The sequence below is a fragment of the Tursiops truncatus genome, chromosome 7 (assembly GCF_011762595.2).
Source record: "Tursiops truncatus isolate mTurTru1 chromosome 7, mTurTru1.mat.Y, whole genome shotgun sequence".
NCBI lineage: Eukaryota > Metazoa > Chordata > Mammalia > Artiodactyla > Delphinidae > Tursiops > Tursiops truncatus.
Window position 1 is genome coordinate 7,520,197 of NC_047040.1, and position 19,442 is coordinate 7,539,638.

Sequence of the window (19,442 nt, forward strand, 5' to 3'; positions counted from 1 at the left end):
CCCTCGGGCAGGTCCAGGCCTCGCTCTGCCCCCAGGGCACAGGATCGGGACAGGAGATGCTGGGGTGCTGGCCCCCCCCAAGGAAGGTGGAGAGGGCCACCCAGAGCTCCGGCCTTGTAAGTGGGGGTGGGCGGCACAGGGCCCAAGCCCCCGTCCTGGGGCCACGGGGGGCGGCAGCCGGCAGAGAGGAAGTGCTGGGGTGGGGATGGACACGGCTACATGCGGCGCGGTGACGGGTGAGCCTGCCGTCTTGCATACTAATTCCGTTTCTAATCAGCCAGAATGAGGGGCTGGCATCAATCTGCCACGCGGCCAGCTCTGAATCATCCTGGAACTGCCGGAAAGGCTCCCAAGGGTGGCAACCCCAGCTCAGCTGTGACGGGTGGAGCCCGGGCCAGGCCCCCGTCCTGGGTCCAAGGGGCACCCCACTACCCTGGCCACCCCGGTGCCCCACACACCAGGCAGCACTCACACTTGATTTTATTCCATGACTCTGATTTACTGAAAACCCCTGGTTTTCTGGGCACGGGAGGGCAGTGGGTAACCTGGCAGAAGGGGCGCTGGCCTCCCAGGAGGACCAGGTCTAGCTCTGCGCTGCTGAGCACCGGCCAGCCCGCAGCCTTCCATCCAACCCCACTCTCCCCCTCCAGTTTGAAAACCAAGCTGCAAAAATAAAATAGAATGAAAAAATAAAAACAAAACCCTGAGTTGTTAAAAACCAAATTAAGAATCCCCGTTGGTGCCCCAAGTTCCTATTCCTAACGGGAGTGGGGGAGGGGTGGGCTGGCTGGCGGCTTCAGTCCTGTTCCTCCGCGAGGTCCCGGCCGCCCTGCTCGTCCTGCCAGTCGAGGAGGCCCTCGGTGCCGGGTCGCTTCAGGATGGCGCTGTACTTGAGGGCCGTGGCCTCTGCCCGCAGCACCACCTCCACCAGGCTGAAGATGCTGACGACCTGAGGCAGAGCAGAGCCCAGCAGGGGACGCGGGTGCCGGTGAGGGGGTGGCCCGGGGGGCTGTCCACCCAGCCGGGCCCCGGGGCCCCTCACTCTGCCTCCCTAGGCCTCCACTGGCTCATCTGTAAGCGGAGCTTGTTCAGGGCTGAGGCCGTGGGGTCCCGGTGCGAAGCAAAGGAGCCACGCGCTGCTGTGGGCAATGCCTGCTGGGGCTGCTCAGCGCCAGGGAGAAACCACTGGGGTCCGGGTCTGCTCTTTGAAGCGTGTCGTAGGTAAAAAGCTGTTTCCTTGGGTCGGAGGTCTACGGTGTTCATCAGATTCTCAAAAGGACACCCGAAGTTAAGGGCCCTGCTTTAGGGAGGTAGGCAGAGGCCGCTGCCTCTCCCCAGGGTGGGTGATTCCGGGGAAGGAAGGTGCTGCCAGGAGGCTAGGCCCAAGGAGTGGTGACGGGGAGCCGCTGCCGGCCTCGCTGGGTAGAGCCGGAAATTGCAGCCGGGAGCCCAGGAGGGGAGGCCCGGGGAGCGCGCCCAGGAGGCCGGAGGGGGCTCGCCAAGAGTGGGGTGGACGGGGACCCAGTGGCGCTCCGGAAAAGCTGCCCCACCCCCGGGTCTGACCTGCTGCGCCGGCCCCTGCTCCGCGTCCTCAGGCTCCCAGACGAGCGTGAGCTCCGGCTTCTTGCCCACCTTCTGGAAACGGTATGACTGCAGGGGCAGCGCCTGGGGGTGCACACACCTGCATCTCAGGACCCGGGCTCTAGGCGCCGCCTCTTAATCTCTGACCCTGCAAGGCCACCAGTGCTTGGAAGCAGCCCCTCGCCTTGGCCCGCCTCTGACTGGCCTCAAGGGAGCTCCCTGCCCTGCTGCCTGCCAGTGGCTGCTCGACCTCTGACGGGGGGTGGCCCGCACTCTTGCCTCTGGCCTCCGGCCAGCTTCTGGGCGGCCTTGAGAGGCCACCTTCACAGAGGGGCCTTCACTGAGGGGGGCACCGGTGGCTCCACGTGTCATTCGGGGCAGGTGGTGGGTCTGCCTCATCAGGGACCATCCCTGTAGGGTCGAGGTGGACCGGGCACCTGAGGCTGGAGGGCTGCCGCCCCTCCCGGCCCTGGGTCTGTTAGCACAGACTGAGGGCTGGGTTGTGAGCAGAGGCGATCTAGACCTGAACTCCATGCTGTTCAGTGAGCTTCAGGACGAGAGCCCGACTTGATTCCTGCTGACTCCATTCTGTCTCTCCTGCTCTAATCCATTTCATTCATGCCACGTTTATTCCACACTGTGTGCCGCGTTCTGCACTCCCCAAGGTCCTCTGGGTGTTGGGAAATTCAAAGCCAAGGTCAGGGGCCAGGTGGTGACTCACTAACCACAAGGTCAGCTGGAACAGGTCCCTCAGGTGGCATTAGACTGGCACCAAGTACCCTTGGAAAGAACCTCGAATGAAGCAGCCCCAGGGCAGGACCAGGGCAAGGGCCAGCCTCTTCCTGCTTCTCAGGGGACACAGCTTCCAGAGTGGCCACGGCCCATTCTCTCTGGTCTTTCCTTCCCCTATGTTCCTTTAAAAAACCTCCCGAAGCCTGCCTACCCCACTTCCTATACTGGTTATGGAGGGACCTGATCTCTGGTTGCTCAAGTCCCTGGGAAAGAGGCCTGACCCTCGGCCTGGATCCCTGATCCCAGGCAGGCGCGGCTGGCTGTCTCGGCAGGACCCATCGGGTGAGCGTGGTGCCAGCACAACCCGCAGCTGAGCGAGGGGCGCAGTGTCACTGCTCGTGTGTCTACCAAGGGCTGTTTCCCCAGATGCTGGGGAAACAGGGAGGAGACCCAGCAGTGGGAACAGGCACAGGCAGGTGGGAAGGGAATGTGCTAGGTGGGCGCGGCTCGGTGCTCCCTCTGCCTGCTCAGAACACCCCTAACCTGGGCCCTGGCAGCCCCCAGTACTCACATTACAGTAGATGCGCTTCTGTACCCCGTAGCGCAGCACCAGCACGTCGAAGGCTTGGCTCAGGACGCCCATCACCATGGCTTCTGACTCCAGCGGGCCGCTCTCCTGCATGGCAGGGCTCCAGCCAAGGCTCGGCCAGGGGATGCAGGTTCCCCCCAGGGCCCACCCCAGCTGCCAAAGGCCCCGGACTCCGGGAGCCCTCCCTGTGAACAGGCGCCCTGGCGGGAAGGTGGGGTGGAGGGAAGGGGAGGGGCGACAGGCTGGTGGCCTCACCTTGACCAGGATGGCAAAGAACAGGCTGGTGCTCAGCTCCTGCACACGCTTGGAAGCCATGCGGCGGTCATTGCAGTGGTCAGCCTGCTTCTGCAGGGCCTCGGGCTCCACATCTGGAAGCTCCCTGTAGCCTGGGCAGAGAGTGGTCGGGGGCCCACTGGCGGGTGCTGTGTGTGTGCCGTCCTTGGCGGGGTTCTGGGCAGCATGGTGCCCCTGGCCCGGGTCAGATGGGGCCTGGGAGCCCCGCGCAGAGCTGAGGCCTCCCTGATGCCCAGCTTGGGAGGGCCGAGAAAGGGCGGCTTGCCACGGTGAGGGCCCTCGAGCCCCTAGCACACGCTCACAGGGGAGGTTCTGGCACAGGCTCCCCTACTGCTTGGGCTGCCCACCCCTTGGGGCCTTCACAGTCATGGCAGTGTGGCCTCTGGCCGCCGGGCACCCACTCTGGGTGGGGGGAGTAGCCCTTAGCTGGGCCCAGGCTGGCACCGCCCCGTGCTGCACCCCTTACCCAGCGTGGCGGCCAGGAGGCGATGCACCAGGACGTCAGCGAAGCGGCGGATGGGCGAGGTGAAGTGCGTGTAGAGCGGCACATTGAGGGCGTAGTGGCGGAACTGCGCCTGGTCCTGCAGCACCCCCGAGCAGAAGTACAAGGCCATCTGGGGAGGTGGGGCGGACCTCAGAGCCTGGCCAGGCTGGGTGCGCGCTGGGTGTGCTCCGCGAGCCGGGGAGACTCAGAGCCTCACGAGGGGCGGTCTTGGGGGCGTGGACCCACCTGCCAAGCTGCGGGCAGCTGAGCAAAGCCGGGCAGGCCCGAGGACGTTAGGGGCTGTTCTGTGTGAGGGGACCCCTGGGGCTGCCATGAGACTGGGCGGAGCCGTGGGTGCCCTTGCCCCTCTCCTGCTGAAGGCAAGGGCAGGTCTTGCCCAGAGCCCCTCTGCCAATGACCGGAAGTGGAGTAGGCCGGGGGGAGAGGCTGTGTTTCTTGCTGGGAACCCTTAAGATGCTGAAGGGACTCCTCCCTCAGAGCCCTGGGGGACCTGCCACCAAAGCCCTCGGGGAGGGGAGGGGAGGGGAGACCCTGTGCTGAAGTCAGAGGACAGCGGGGAGGGGCTGGAACTCATCCTCCTCCACAGCCGGTCGCTGCTGAGTCTTAACGGCTGTTACTGCCAGGAACCAGGAGGAGGGATCGTTTCTGGCTGGCCCCCTCCCCAGGACAGGGCTGGGGGAGCTACACTGAAGTGGGGAGCAGGAGAGAAAGCCCGTGGGCCTGCCGGACCGGGGGCTGCAGGACTTCGCCAGGACACAAAGCCCAACACCACCATGTGGCCAGAGCGGGAGGTAGGAGAGAAGGTCCAGGATGCCCTCCACCCAGAGCAAAACGGGCGCCTGGCTCTTCCTCTCTGGCCCTGGTCCAGTCTTTGGTCTTAGCCGACCTCCTGCCCTCTAGTCCTCATCCCTGCCCTGCTGAAGGCCACGCCTGCACCCCAGCACCTCTGTGCCCCCAATACTCCACCTCCCACCAGCCAAGGGAGGCAGTGGTTGGCCAGTCTCCCAGTCTCAGCCCTTCCTGCCCCTGACAACCTGTCCTGAGACCGAGACCCAGAGCTCTGAGTTCAAAAGGCCCTCCTGCAGGGCAGGAGTTAGGACTGTGGCCCAAGGAGAGACGCTGAGCTTCTCTAGGGGCCCAGCAAACAGCCTGGCCCACGCGGTGCAGCTGCGCTGAGAGCCTTGGCCACGGGCCCTGAAGCCGCTTGCCCTGCGCTCCCCGAGTTCTCAGGGCTGGGGATCCAGGACCCGCGGCTGCCTGGGAGCAAGTGACCAGGTTCCTCTGCCAGGGCCAAAGTCACACCCTCGTGTGTTCGCTCGCTCCCTCCCTTGCCGCTTGCTCACCCTCACACCCTCCCGTGTGTTCGCACAAATGGACAGCCGGCTCCGGTTACTCTGTGCGTGACGGCCTTGGAATCCAGGACGCAGCTGGCGGTGCCCTGCTCGGCTACCCAACTCTGCTTCCCTTCCAGCTCCCACTGGGCCCTGGGTTACATCTCGGGTAAGTCACTGGGGGAGGGAGCAGCCTCCACTGTGAGCCATGTTTGGACCTTGTTCTCAGAAGTGGCCCAGTTCCCCAGATGAGTTGGGCTGAGGAGGGCAGAGGGCCCCGGCTCCCTTCCTGGGTGGCGAAGGCGCCTCTGGGCAGCGTGGGATGGGTGAGGGCCCAGAACTGGGACACAGACAGGGAACCAGGCACCACGATCACTCTGGTCACTCCCTCACATCAGATCCGCAGGCAAAGGCTGGCCTCTGAGGTTGCTGGCAGGCAAGGCCAGGAGAAGCCGGGTCTGTTTCAGGCTCTGGGTGACTGGGCTCCTTTCCTTGGACCTCCGGGGCTGGGTTGGCCTTAGAGGTGGATGGCTTCCAGAGGCTGAGGGCAGGGAACGGCAGCTTCGTCGGGCTTGTATGTGGTGTCAAGCCCAGTGGCCAGAGACACACGCCCCCCCCCTCCATGGGGGGTGCTTTACAGTGGTTGGTGCGGGACAGACATCGGTGACTGGGGGCAGGGTAACGGCCGCCAGACCCAGACGGACCTGACGGTCCCATTCCTGGCAGAGCTGTGAGGTCTCAGAAAACAAGTCGGTTGCGACCAGCTGAGACGATCTTGTTCTTGGGAAACAGACTGAATCTGCCCAGTGACCGAGCCCCTGAACGATGGTCTATCACTGCTCCCAGGCCGGGCCGCGGCCCACCGCTCGACCCATTAGCACCCACAGCTCCCGCCGACCTGACAGTCCACGGGGGCGGCTGCTTCCCAAGATGCTCAGCCCCACAGGGGCTGGAGCACGGCCTCAGAGAGCTGCGACTGGCTGCCAGGAGCAAGCCCACTGTCTGCCTCCCAGGCGGCCGGCCTGTCCTCTAGCTGCAGACACAGCCTCACGGCCTCAATTCCCCCTCTCCCGACCGGTTGCGACAGGGAGATTTCTCTGCCCGGGGCCCACAAGCCTCAGTGGGGGCTAAGGACCGGCCCCTGCGCAGGCTGCTCCGGGAGACCAACGTTCTCTTTCCCCTCCAGGGTCCCCACCTGACCATGAGTTGCTGACCAGGCCCCATTCCCTTGCCCGAGCTGGTCTGGTGTGTGGGGTCCGGGCCCTGGAGTCTTGGGACGTGCCCTGGCGTGGCTCCCCACCTGCCGCCAGGAAACAGAGCCCCAGAGGCCATGCAGGGGGGCAGGGGGGCAGCAGGGCAGCGGGGCTTGAAATGTCTCCTCTAACTGAGCCCACAGGCAAGTCTGGGCAGGAGGCAGCAGGCCAAGCTCAGGAGCCCAGGGACTTCCTGTGCTGGGTGTTGCCGGGGGGCACCCTCCCCAACCCTCCCCTAAGGTTCTCCGAGCCCGCGGAGGCATGGGTGCTCCAAGGAGAAGGCGGAGGATGGAGGACTGGCCCTTCCTTACCTGCATGGGCCGGGAGCACATGTTGGTGAGCACCTCCTTCCGGGCCAGTGAGTACTTGTCATCTCCAAATGTCTCCATCAGACTTTTCTGGAAGGAACCCATGTGATACGCAGTCAGGCTTGGGGAGAGGCTCTGGGGCCCCATCACCCACTGATCATCTGGCCCTGGGGAGGAAAGGTCAGCCGAGGGGCCCAGCCCTGTTCAGATGGCCATGGGTGGGGTGCAGGGGGGCCGGCAGCCCCCAGACTGTGTCCCACACTGGGTCTGCCTCGAGGGTCCTGGCTTGAGGTCAGTCCTTCCATGTCCAGCTGGCTGGCCTGGGCGGGCTGGTTTACCCCAGGCCTGGAGCACAGATGGGGACAGTCTCCCTCCTGTGCAGTGCGAGCCGAGCATGGATTCCTGAGCCCCATGCTGCTCAGTTCCAGGTGGGCAGCATCTGAACCCCTTCCCGTGAAGAACAGCCCCTGGCTCCCAATAATCCCAGCCCCTACGGAAGCCTCTGGGTCCGAGCCCGGCCCATCCCTGGCCACAGGACCCCTGCCCACAGCTGAGCCCTGAGGGGACTCCCTCCGTCTCCCAGGCTCCCTCCCAGGCCCTGTGAGTTGCAGGCTTTGTCCCCAGGCCCCCCCCCTCCCTTGGGGTGGGGGTGGGGATCTGGCTAAAGGGTAACGGACCCTGGTGGGATGCAGAGGCTGCTGAGCCCGGCTCCCAGGGCTTCTTCCTCCTTCGCTAAGCAGGGCCTCCCCGGGCCCTGTGCTCCCAGCACTCACATTGAGGGCCCCTGCAGAGCTGAAGTCCATGGGCAGCCCCATCTGGTCACAGAATTCCACCAGGTCGTTGAGCATCTTGGTCTGGGGTGGGGGGTGCCGCCGTAGCAGGGCTCGCTCGGGGAAGGCGCAGTGGATCTTGCGGGCCACGGCCATGTTGGCCAAGAGCATGAACTCTTCCACGAGCCTGCAGTGGGGAGGGACCGCGGGGGTCGTTCTTTCCTGCTTCTCTGCTGGCTGGCTCTCTTGCACCCTTGTGTCAGCTTCAAGCTGCCCCCCACCCCGGGCATCCAATCTACTTTGTTCCTGCAAGTTGCTTCCCCCTCATTCCTCGGCTCATGCCCCTCACGGCACTAACCAGTCTGTACTCTTCCCTGCTGATGTGTTAGCTCGTGCGCTGGGTCTCCTACTAGATGGGGATCCTGGACAGCAGGGATGGTGCCTGTCTTATTCCCCCCTGTAGCCCTGGTGCTTGGGACCTCACCTGACCCAGAGAAGGTGCTCAGTAAAGATCTCTGCTGAATGACTAAGCTTCCCAGAACGCTGGGGGCCACGTCCAGCTGTAAGAAAACGCTATGCCCGGGCAGGCCATGACAAGCCAGAGGGCTCTGCACGGGGGCGTATAGAGGCAGGCGCGCAGACCCAGGGCCCCCCGTTCCCAGGAGTACGTGGCTTCTTTTCCCCCCTGGAAAGATGAGTGTCTCTGAGGATGAACAGGAGAGTCACAGAGGGCAAGAGGAAAGCCGTGCGTTTTGGGACAAGACAAAGGCGTTGCTGAGGTGTTCAAACCACAGAGCCATCCTTCTAGGAGTCAACCCTCCAGGCCTGCTTCACCCGAGTGTGATTAGGGTCCACGAGTGTGGATGGATGTGGCTCCAAAGCAGGCCAAGAGTCACTGACGGGGGAGGGCAGAGGTGTGCCAAAGCGCAGGAGCCAGGCAGAGGGGGACGCCGCATCTCCGCGCTGAGCTCAGCACACCCTCAGCCCCCCGATCTGGGGCAGGAAGCCCACGTGCTGCTGTCCCGCCCAGGGCGCCCGCAGAGGACAAGTGGATCAGGCACGTGTACGAGAGCTGAAGCCTCCAGGAAGGGGCGTGGGTGTGGGCTGGTGCCCTACGTGGGGAAAGCCTCCTTCCTTGGGGAGACTCTTGGGGCCTTGCCCAGCTTAGGGGAGCCTCTTCCCAGCCTTGAATCTGAAGCTCTAGGTTGTATGTCAAGCCCATGCTTCTCCCACAGAGGCAGGAGAGGTCAGGGAGGAAGCTCTGGCAGGCCTGGCAGCAGCTGGGGGCCCGAAATGAACGTCCCCTTCTGGAGGTGTGGGCAGTGCTTGGGGTTAGCCTCGTCCCCTCCCCAAGCTCTTGGGAAGAAACAGCCAGTGGGGGGACAAGAGCGTGAGTGGGCAGAGCCCCGCCTTCCCCAGGCTAGGCCCCTACGCTGAGGGGTGGCTCTGGTCTGCCGGGCTGTCGCCCAGAGCACATCTGTCTCCCTGCAAAGCCCACCTTGTGAGGAAGAAGGGCTGTGGAATGCCCCAGGGCAGGCACCACCAGGACCTGGCCTGGACCTCGGGAGGAGGCCCACCCAGGGCCTGCACTCCTAGCTCCTCCTGTGTGGGCACCGTGGTGGGCCGACCCCCAGCCTACCACCCACCATGGGGAAGGGCTTGGGTGAAGGACTGCAAGGGTCAAGTCTCAGTGGCCCTTCCGCCATGCAGGAGGCCTGTGTATAGAATGAGTTTCTTCATTCCCCGCTGGGTTGCAGCAACAGTCTTTTAAGCGGCCATCCTGCCTCCCACCCCAAAACCTGTCCTTGAGCATATCACTTCCTGCTAAAACCCCTCGAGTTCATGCGCTGGAACCCGACCACCAAACCTCCTGAGCGAGGCCTACATCCTAGCTCCAGCATGTTCCTGCTGTAGAACCCTGCACAAGTTACCGGCCTTTTCTGTTCTATTTTCTTGAACGTAGAACAGGGATAATAATAGCACGTGCTTCACAGAGTGGTTGTGCAAACCAACAGGAGTAAAACATGTTTCAAGGGCAGACCCTGTGCCTGGCGTGACGTCAGCCTCAAGACACGGGAGGTGCTGGGAATTCCCTGGCGGTCCAGTGGTTAGGACTCCGCACTTTCACTGCCGATGGCTTCGGTTCAATCCCTGGTCCTTGGGGAGCTAAGATCCTGCAAGCCGCGTGGTGCCCTGTGATTTCCATCCCTGCCATTTGTCACCCTCCTTTGACCTTTCCATGTCTTCCCTGAAGGGCATCTCCATCCCTCCTGGGCACTTACTGCCTGATTAGATACCTGGCAACAAGGGTCAGCCTGTCTAGGGCCACCTGTGTCACAGTCTAGCACCATTTGACTCTTCACATTTGGTTTTCATATTTAGATCCTGTCAACTCGAGAGGAGTCTCAAGTCCTGCTAGATTGACGTCTGACTTGACGTCTGCCTGCTGTTGGTCAGACCCTGCGGAACATCATCACATAAACGCTTCAGATGCACAATTCAGCCATTCATTTGTTGCCTACTCAGCACAGGTGACTGTGCCGGGCGGTTCCAGACTTGTATCCCCATGCAGTCCCAGTATCACTGTGGGCCGGGGGCACACAGGCTGCTCCTTGGAGCCCTGCGGTCTAGTTCAGCTTCAGGCTTGGGCGAGGAGGGAGCACCTGTAACCTTGGGGCTGAGCCTGGGCTGCGTTTTGCAAGCGTGGCCAGCAGGGGACAGCATGGCCCCATAGGAGGGTTGTGTGAGCTCAGGCTAGGGCAGGGCAAGCAGCAGCGCAGGGCTGGAGGGGCGGGGGCTCCGGCCTGTGCCCCGCCCTCTCTAACCTCACCCCCACCCCTTGGGTCAAAGGAACTGAATGTTCAGGGAGCCTCCTAATGAGCGGTGCTCTAGCTCCTATTTCCTGCAGGGGCCCTCCCGCCTCAGGATCTCATATAAGGCGGAGAACCCAGGGAAGGGACAGCAGGGTGGAACTGATACCCGAAGCCCCAGGCAGTAATAACAGTCCCCAGTCAAGCTGCTTCTCCAGAGACCCCCAGTACGGTCCCACGAGTCACCTGAGGCTGGCGAGAGAAAAACAAGTGCGCTCCTGTTACCTTGAAAGTCTTGCGAAGCTTTGGTCGCAGGGGCTGACCTTGGACAGGTCCCTTCGTACCTCTGGGGGCTCCACATCCGTGAGTGTCTCAGCCCGCCCCTCAGGACAGGGGGCCGGAGTTAAGAGGGCAGCCTCCCTCCAAGACAGTTCAGAGATACAGCCCATGCCTCCCAGAAAAACATCAGTGTCACCTAACAGGGAGGTGGCACAGCAGTGAGCCCGATCCCTCGGTGCTGCCACAGCTCATTAGTGTCCTAGGATAGATGCAGGGACCGTCTCCCCACAACCTGTCCGCAAAGTCCTTCTTACACCCCCAGGTGGGGGGCGGGGCGGGGAGGAAGTGCAAGCCTGTGGGCGGGAGAAAGCAGAGCAGCGCCTGGAGCCCGAGCCCATCCAGCCCTGGGGTGCCTGGGAGGGTGCAGCAACGATGGCGCAGGTCCCCCCACGCAGCGTGGCAACAGGAAGGCCAAGGGAAAGGCAAGCGATCAGCAGCCAGATTGCAATGAGTTCAGGATTCACCGTCAGAAACGGGGCCGGGCATCCGGAAGGGGAGCCGGGCTGGCCAGTACTGGGGCGGGGGTAGGTGGGTGTCGCTGCTCTCATCTGGGCCAGCAAAGGGGCCCGCTCCTACGGGGCTCCACAGGTCCTCCTCACGGGTCAGTTCCCGGACGGGCCAGCAGGGGGCACCCAGCATCTTCCTGCCGCAGGACCTGGGACGTGGCAGGAGCAGCTTAGAACCCAGCAACTTCTGGGCAGGAAGGAGCCTTGCTTTATAAACTGCAGCCCTGTGGCCCAAGGTCCAGGGGTCTCTGGGCTCCCATTCAGTGTGTTTTTCCTTGGCCAAAGCCAGCTCTGGGGCTGAAGGCTTTGCTCAGTCAGGGAGAGTGAACAGTGCTCTGAGGGAAGGCAGGCTGATTAGAAGAGGCGCCCCACAGCTGACCGGTCAGCAAGCACCCCTTCACCCTGATCTCCTCCTGCCTCTGAGGGGCAGAGCTGCATGCCCAGGCCCGCAGCCAGAGCTCAGAGATGCTCCAAGCTGTCCTGGGTGGTTAGGATGTCCTCTGAGAGCAAACTGCACATACCGACTGGGGTGTGAAACCCAAGCCGGGATGGAGCCCTGCACACTGCCCTGGCCTCAGACTTGCTCCCTGGTCTGAGTACCTGCCCTGATCATAACCCAGCCCTCGCCCCAGCGCGGCACAGGCATGAGCTCACTCCCCTCTGCAGGGGAGGGGGGCGGGCGCTGGATCTCAGCAACTGCCTGACAACTGCTCTAAATAGGGCTCAGGAATGGCCACCAGCCAGGAGCACCTTCCAGAACCGCAAGCCAAATCCTCAGAGCCGGGGCCTTGGTCTCAGGCCTGGCATCTGCTGAGCATCTGGAGCTCAGTGCCACCAGGGGCCCCATGACCCCGCAGGGCTGGGCCGGCTCTGCTGTGACAGACAGATGAAGGTCTAGCCAGGGGGCCGTGCCAGGATGCAAGCTCGGCAGCACTAACTCCGCAGCACCCCACCTACCTGTGCTCTGGGCCTCCAGGTGCTGGAGGGAAGGCTTCTCATCCCAGGGAGGAGGTGAGCAAGCCTAGAGGCCTCAGAGTCCCTCACCTGCTACGGCAGATGGCAGGTAAAGACCACAGGCAAGCTACACACAAGTACACACGCTCCTCACGCAGCAGAGATGCCTTGTGTAGAATGGTATATGCCAGACTGTGTTAACGTTACTTACTTAACAAAAAAGTATAGATATATATGAAATGCTAGGGCCTTAATTCATGGGATTTTTTATTATAGGACATCCCTTTGCCTTTAAGATGCTAACATGCATCAGGGTTTGGTGAGAAGGAGCTACTGGGATGCGGCGCTTACTGCTCACTGATGGTTGAAACTGTTTGCGTCACATCTTAAAGGATGATGTTTGGGAAAGGCCGCTCTACCTGACAGGGGTGAGGCAGTGGCTAAAAGAGAAATGGGCTAAAATGTCTGCCTCTTTGGAGGAAGGCTGCCCACCCTTGTCCATGAAGAAACTGGGTGTGTCTGTGGCCACAGGAGGCCCTCTGGTTGGGCGGCTGGGCGTGTCCTATGGTGAGGCGCATGCTCCTCACCTGTCCTGACACCCCTCCTTCCCTGATGCAAGTGCACAGCCCGGGCAACTGGAGAGGAGGAGGTTAGTGGTTACCAGCTCAGCAGCTCGCCTTGAGTCCCAGCTCTACCACTCGTTAGCTGTGTGATTTCAGGTAAATTTCTTAACCTCTCTGAATCTCAATTTATTTACCTGAAAAAAATGGGCATACGATAGACAAGTGCCTGGTCTTAAATAAATATTACATTATTATTACGCATACTGCGCCAGTGACTGGCCTGGGTGCCCCGACCCTAGGGTTTGGGCTGAATACAGCAAGGTCCTAGACGCTTCCCGCCATAATGCCACCACCTCGGTCCAGGCCTCCATCTCTTAGCAACTGGCGTCCCTATTTCTAGCCACTCCCTGCTGTTTCAGTCTTCACACCCAGAGAGATGCTTTCTCTCTCAAAGGCAAATCTGGATGGCCACGCCCCTCTCCTGCCTGAAGCCCTTCAGGGGCGACCACTGTCCTCAGGACAGTTCCACCTCCCGGTAAAACGAGATTTTCCAGGCCACCTCTTGTCATGTGCTCGGGTCACCTCTCCCTTCTCGCTGTCCCCCTAACCCTCACACTCCAGTCATATTGAATTCTTTTAAAAAATATATTTATTATTTATTTGGCTGCATAGGGCCTTAGCTGCAGCCCACAGGATATTTTTCATTGCGGCCTGCGGGCTTCTCTCTAGTTGTGGCGTGTGGGCTCCTGAGCGCGCAGGTTTAGTTGCCCCACGGCATATGGGATCTTAGTTCCCCGACCAGGAATCAAACCTTCGTCCCCTGCATTGGAAGGCGGATTCTTAACCACTGGACCACCAGGGAAGTCCCCATATTGAATTCTTGGGGCTCTTTCTTGCTTCTGTCCATTTGCACTGCTGTTCCCTTAGCCTGGAATCCTACACCATTCTCCCCCCATCTCTTTTTCTCAGATGTCCCTTCCTCTGGGGAGGCAGCACGAGGGGCCCACCTGGCTCCTATGTGCCTCCTGGGCATCCCGTTCCTAGGAAGCTGACATCATTCCCAAGCACTGAGAAGGAAGCTACAGCCTTCCCCTGTTCTTTGCCCATCCCCCGAGTCTACAGAGCACCTGTCCCCACTCACAGCAAGCTGGTGGCATTTGTCATTTTACCCAGCCCCCCTCCAGCCATTCGTTTGTTTGTTCACTCACTCAGCCTGAAACCTTTTCGGAGCTGCTGCTGTGGGTGGGTGCAGGGAGAGAGGGAAGAGACAAGCACCTGCGACAGAGGGCAGGCGACAGCCTAGGTGTGGCCCATTAAATCCTCCTGCAGCCTGGGAGGTGCTTCCACCCCTTTCTAATGTGTGGGGAAGCTTAAGGTGCAGAAAGGAAAGGTGATCAGGCCCAAGTCCCGCACCTCGTAACCAGCAGCTGGGTTCGCCACCAGTTTGTGTGACCTCGACACCCTGCTGCCTCTGCCATGTCCCGGGCCCTGCTGCCACCAGGAAGCCTTGGCCTGCCCTCCAGGAGTCCCCAGCCTCGTGGGGTGGGGGGCTACACCCACAAATCTAAGACCAATTTCAGGAGACGGCCAAGAGGAGGGAAACACTTCACATGAAATGGATAAAAGAGCAAAGGTGTGGACGAGGGAAAAACATGCATCCGCCACATTCGGAAAATTAGGAATCAAGGGAAGAGGGAGGAGGGCTACGAGGTGAGGGCGGGACGGGCCTCCGGGGCCTGGGGAGCCAGACTCCAGGATGTGGGCTGCGCGGGGGAGCTGGGGGAGGCTGCTGAATGAGGGCAGCCGTGAAAGGGAAGCACACGGTGGCAGTGGGGCACAGGGACCAGAGGCCCTGCGCAGTCGGGGGGTAGCTGACGAATCTGAGGGCTTGCAGGCCGCAGCCAGAGGCAGCAAGAAAGGCCAGGGCAGGCCCGAGTTCGGAGCTGCACGCCAAGGTGAGGCTCTGGGAGCGGAGGGGAGGGACCTCAGAGGGTGACGAGGTGGCCCAGAAGCCCAGATGGCCGAAGAGGGAGCCAGCTCCAGCTGGGCAGCTGTGCCCCGTGCAGACCCTGAGCTGAGGAAGGGGCCTTGGAGAGGCCACTGCACTCGGCAAGGAGGAGCCTGTGGCCACAGCCCTGAGGGTGCGGAAGTTGGTTCCGAAGACCAAAGATTCAAGGGTGAGGGAGGCGGTCCAGTGGGGACTCCTCTCAATACGTTTGTTGGTGAAAGAAGTAATAGTTTGAAGAGAGGGTGAGAAGGGCCTCTGTACTGTTTTCTGATTGCTGTTTTAAGTTTCCAAAAGATCTGACTATGTTTTCAGAGGCAAAGGAGCTAATGGGAAAGAACCTGGGGGTCAGTACCAGACCAACCAACCGTCCGGCAGGAAGTGGCTACCCAGGGAAGAGGCTATGTATCCTCGCAGCTGTGAACTCCCAGCAGGGGAGGCTGGCCCAAGAGGTTTGGGTGGAGAGGAGGAGGCTTGTCTGGGCCTCCCTCTGCTGAAGAAGGACCCCAGGGGAGACCGTGTGTGACGAGCACGCAGGTAACCGCGGAGCATAACCCGAGGCCCTGTCCCTAAAACTGTCTTCTCAAGTCCACTGGGCACAGGAGAGAAGAGAAGGGCCCATACCCGTCAGGTCAAGAGAGGCCCCTTGAATACAGCCTAGGGACAGGGCAGCCTCCGTGGGCCGACCCACAGTTAGGGCAGGCACAGTCCAGACTGAGGTCAGCGCTGGGCTGGCCAAGCCAAGCGGGCTACGCTGCGCTCCCACAGAACTCCCAGAGACGACGGGGAGGCTGGCACCGGCAGCGGGGTCTTGGCCCAGCGTGGTGCCGACGGGCAGGGCCCCGGCCCTTGGCCTCTCCACTCCTCTGCACCTACACTCTCAAGCCTGCCTGGCCAGAGTGGCTCAGCCTCCAAGGATGTTCCGTCTCCAGATCCATTTTACCAGGCTAACCAGACGAGAAACTCACTCAGCCTTTCCATACCCAGAACACTCAGAACGTGGCTTCGGAAGTGACTGGGGAGACGGGCAGCCAGGGCAGAGTGGCACGGCTGCTGCCCAAACCTGAAAATGCATCCATTTTCAAAGATCAAAACCAACTGAGAGACTTAGAACAGCCTCTTCTGCCCTCAGCCACCAGGGCACTCCTCACAACTCTGCGGGAACCTCCTGCAAATGGAATTAGACCGCTTACAGAGATTGTTCAATTAGCTCTCGGTGAAAACTGCTAACTTGGAAATTTGATAAGAATTGCTCCCAGCCAGTTTCAAATTCATTTCTTCTGAAGACTAAATTTTCCCCACTTGGGCACATCCTCACTGTGGGCCAGGAGCCCTTGGGCTTCGCATTGGTTGTGAAGGCAGCCGCTAGGCCTCTCACAAGGGCGTGGCCCCTTCTCTGCAGCTGAGCAGCCGGCGGGAGCGGAGGCACTGGCCACCCTCAAGGGGCCCTCCGCTGCTCTCCCCACAGCCCCTAATTGAGTGTAGTGTGGTGGAAAATGCAAGGGCCCAGGAGCCGGTGAGATGGGAAGTCAGCGGCCGGATGAGCGCTAAAGTGGAAGCTGCTGGGGATGGGAAGGGAGCACAGTGCAGCTCTATCCCAGGCCAGGGTGGAGCTGGTAGCCCGGAGCCGGAAAGGGGCGGCCTGGAGGGAGGGAGCCGCAGGCAGTCTCCCGGGTGGGTGGGTAGGTTGGGGGAGCACCAAAGGAAATGCAGCAGACTGACGGAAGGGCGCCCATCCACAGCCGGCGGGCACCCCGCTGCAGGCCCGAGTGGAGGGTGCTCCGGCCGCCGCTCGGGCCTCGCGCTGACCCCTCTCCTCCTGGGCTCACTGCAACCTGCTGAGCGTTTTGGACATTCCCATGAAACCACAGGGAAATGAATGGGGCCGAGTTCACAGGCGTGGAAAACCCCAGAGGAGAAGGCCTCTGGAGCCAGACATAACAGGACCTGCGGGTGAAGCCGGAGCCAGGTTTCCTCTTCTGGGAGGCTGAATCCACTCCAGGGCCTTTCTATAGGTTCAGCGGGCGGGGCCCAGCTGCAGCGAGGAGGCACATTTCAGCCGCTTGTTTTTCTACCTCAAAGGATGTCTCCAGAGGCTCCAGTTCAGAGCGGCCCTCGGGCCCTGCCAAAGGGAGGCCCAGTAGCTGCGGTAGGGAGGGGGGAGGGGACTGCCGGGAGCCTGGTTGACAGGCAGAAAGCCCTTTGTCAGCGTCAAGAAGCTAGAGAAGCCTCGCTCCCTTCCCAAGGTTCAGGGCTCTGCTCTCCGAGGCAGACCTGCGCTTGTGGCAGAAAACTCCCCCTAAGCAGAACCAGGTCGCAGTTTGTGCCGTGTGCCCTTGAAGAGCTGGGTAATTAGTGCTTGCTAGCTCCACCACAGTGTTGACACACATGCCTTTCTCCACCTCTAGCTGCTGTCCAACTGGAGTTAGAACCGCTGACCAGAGGAGGTACGGCCAAGACGCGCAGAAGCCCCGGCACCTCTGGGAGCCGCTGTGGTGCCCTCAGTGGCTCATCTGCCCTAGGTGGACTCCCTGGCTGGCGTCCCTTTCAGGCCCCAGCCCCAAAGCGGGGGCCGGTTCGGCAGCCCTGGATAATGGACAGAGACCGGGCAAGCGCAGTGGGGGCCGGCAGGGTGGGTCACCACTGACGTTGGGAGAGAGCAATTGTGATTTAGAAACTAGGCTTTAGGTACGAGAATATTCGAGAGATAAGGGTGTTGTGGAACGCACAGGTTCTCTCTCTCTCCATCCCTCTCTCTCTCTCACACACACACACACACACACACACACACACACACACACACACACACACACACACACACACACACACACACACTACAAAAGGCAGCTAGATGAGAGAGGACGAGACGCGTGTCCTTGGGAACTCAAGCTCCTTTGCTTTTGCACCTTAGAGCATGTTTCGCTCACCTCCAAGACAGTCTTGGCCTCACTGCCGCTGGGGAGCAGCTCTCCTTGGGCAGGGCCGCCACCCCAGCTGTACGACCACTAAAGGCTGCAGGGAAATAGGAACCACTGCTGGTCTCAGGCTGGGCACGTGATTTCATCAAATCCTCACAAAACCTTGCACGGCAAGGGGCGTGTCAGGCCTAATCTGCCACAGGGAAACCGAGTGTCTGAAAGGCCAAGGATGGTGACCATGTAGATTACAGAGCCAGTGTGTGGCAGGGCCGTGGTCTGGAGACTGGGCTTTCTGACTCTGAAGTCTGTCCTCTACCCCTAACTTGTGATGAGAGGGGCTGCCAGGCCTACCTGGTGCAAGTGGAGGAAAGGGTAATGTGTCCAGGAGAAAAGCGGTTTCTGGAATGGGTAGAATGGGAATCCGAGTTCTTTAGGTCAGTAGTGGCCCCTCTGCCGTAAAGAGGGAATCTGCGTTTCCACGTTCTCCCCCCACCATGCCCCGGCACAGCAACTCCACCTCCAGCAAGCCCTGCAGGATTCTGCATTTCTGTGGGAGGCCCAGAGTTCCACTGGGGGTGGGGGTGGGGGGGCTGTCCAGGGCACACGTGCAATCGGGGCCTGCAGCACTAGGGGGGCCCCGGGGAGGCTGCAGCAATGAGCAGGAGGGGTGGGGCCCCAGCCCCGACACACTGACCTCCTGCGGGCACCTGCGCCGACGCCACCGGGAAGAGATGGGCCAAGTGGAAGGCGCAGGCAGGACGCACACTGGCAGGGGGACCTGGCTGTGAAACCACCCTAGGAAACTGCCTGGGCAGACTGGGCAAGTGCTTCCGGTCACTACAAAGGCCCCTGTGGGGCTCCTCGTAACCCTGACACGCCCTTTTTGGCTTTGTGAAAAAGGTCCAAGAGTGGGCTACAGTTCTAGCCACACACGTGGGTGGGATTGGCTTCCTTGAAGACAACATGTCTTGTAAAATCTTTTGGGAAATGTCAGTCCTTCCTTCTCCCCCTGGACCCAAGGCAGACCTGCCGGTCGTCGCTGAAGACGAGTCTTCAGTGCTCGAGGCCCTGGGGCTGGGCTGCGGGTCCCAGCGAGGGTTTTCCGACTCTCCATGCTCCGCAGCCCTCTGCTCTGTTCGGCCCAGACAGAGACCAAGAACTGCACTGTCAAATACTTTCTTGATTACGCCCCCCAGCTCCCAGCTGACACAAATCCTACTCTCTCACGCTGCAGCCGTGTTCTGGCTTCTGCTTACCTGGGTCTCCACTCACCTGCACCTGCGATGCCTTTACTGTCCCAGGCTGCCCTCCAGCCCCACCCCCGACTCTTTATGGGCCACCAATCCCACCTGTCCCCCACCAACCTGGCTCTGGCTGGCTCAGCTAGCTCCATTTACCTTGATTCCCAGGGCCTGGAACAGTATCTGGCATTCAGTAGGCACTCCTAAGTATGTTTTTTATCTGCAATGTTTTGCTTGGTTCATGCAAGACCAATTCCTAACATTTCCATGGTGCTTTACGTTGTCTGCACGTATGGTAGCCATGTGACCCTCATTACAACTGCGGGAGAGGGAGAGAGAGAGGATCCTGCCACCTCCATTGCACAGAGGAGGAAATGGGCCTGGGGGTGCAGCCCCTGTCCACCTCGCTGTGGAGTGGGGAGCTGGCCCGAGTCTGGCCCGGGTGAGCAGATGCCTTTGGGGGTCTCTGTGCGGGCCCAATGCCAGGTGCTTGGCCACTGTTGGCCCTTCTGAGTCTCACAACAAGTCTTAGACCCCTCATTGTTCATACGAGCAAAGGGAGGCTCCGAGAGGTCATGTGACTCCCCTAAGCTTACAGAGCGAGGACACCAGGGGCCCCATCCACTGCTCTTCCTCAGGTGATCCTGTGCCGCCTGCCTTAAGCTTTCTAAGGATTGGGCAGCAGAGTCTCCTTAGCAGCACCCAACCAAGGGCTCTGCTGACAGCGGGGGGTCAACACAGGG

At 61.1% G+C, this 19,442-nt stretch overlaps 1 protein-coding gene across 14 annotated transcripts in view; it reads right to left on the reverse strand.

Moving 5' to 3' along the window:
• Window positions 1-474: 474 nt before the first annotated feature.
• Window positions 475-19,442, reverse strand: part of DIS3L2 (DIS3 like 3'-5' exoribonuclease 2) — a 373,682-nt gene continuing 354,714 nt past the window's right edge. For 8 of the 14 annotated variants that reach the window (XM_073807105.1, XM_073807104.1, XM_073807106.1 and 5 more), the window contains 6 exons: window positions 7,367-7,550; window positions 6,597-6,683; window positions 3,663-3,810; window positions 2,885-3,432; window positions 1,564-1,665; window positions 475-949 (listed from right to left, as the gene is read on the reverse strand). In XM_073807105.1, the coding sequence (XP_073663206.1) occupies window positions 797-949; window positions 1,564-1,665; window positions 2,885-3,432; window positions 3,663-3,810; window positions 6,597-6,683; window positions 7,367-7,550 (1,222 nt within the window). In that variant the 3' untranslated portion in view covers window positions 475-796. Of the gene's footprint in view, window positions 950-1,563; window positions 1,730-2,884; window positions 3,433-3,662; window positions 3,811-5,425; window positions 5,574-6,596; window positions 6,684-7,366; window positions 7,551-19,442 lie in introns of those variants that run through there. The other 6 variants (XM_033859543.2, XM_073807109.1, XM_073807108.1 and 3 more) reach the window with 6 other exon arrangements.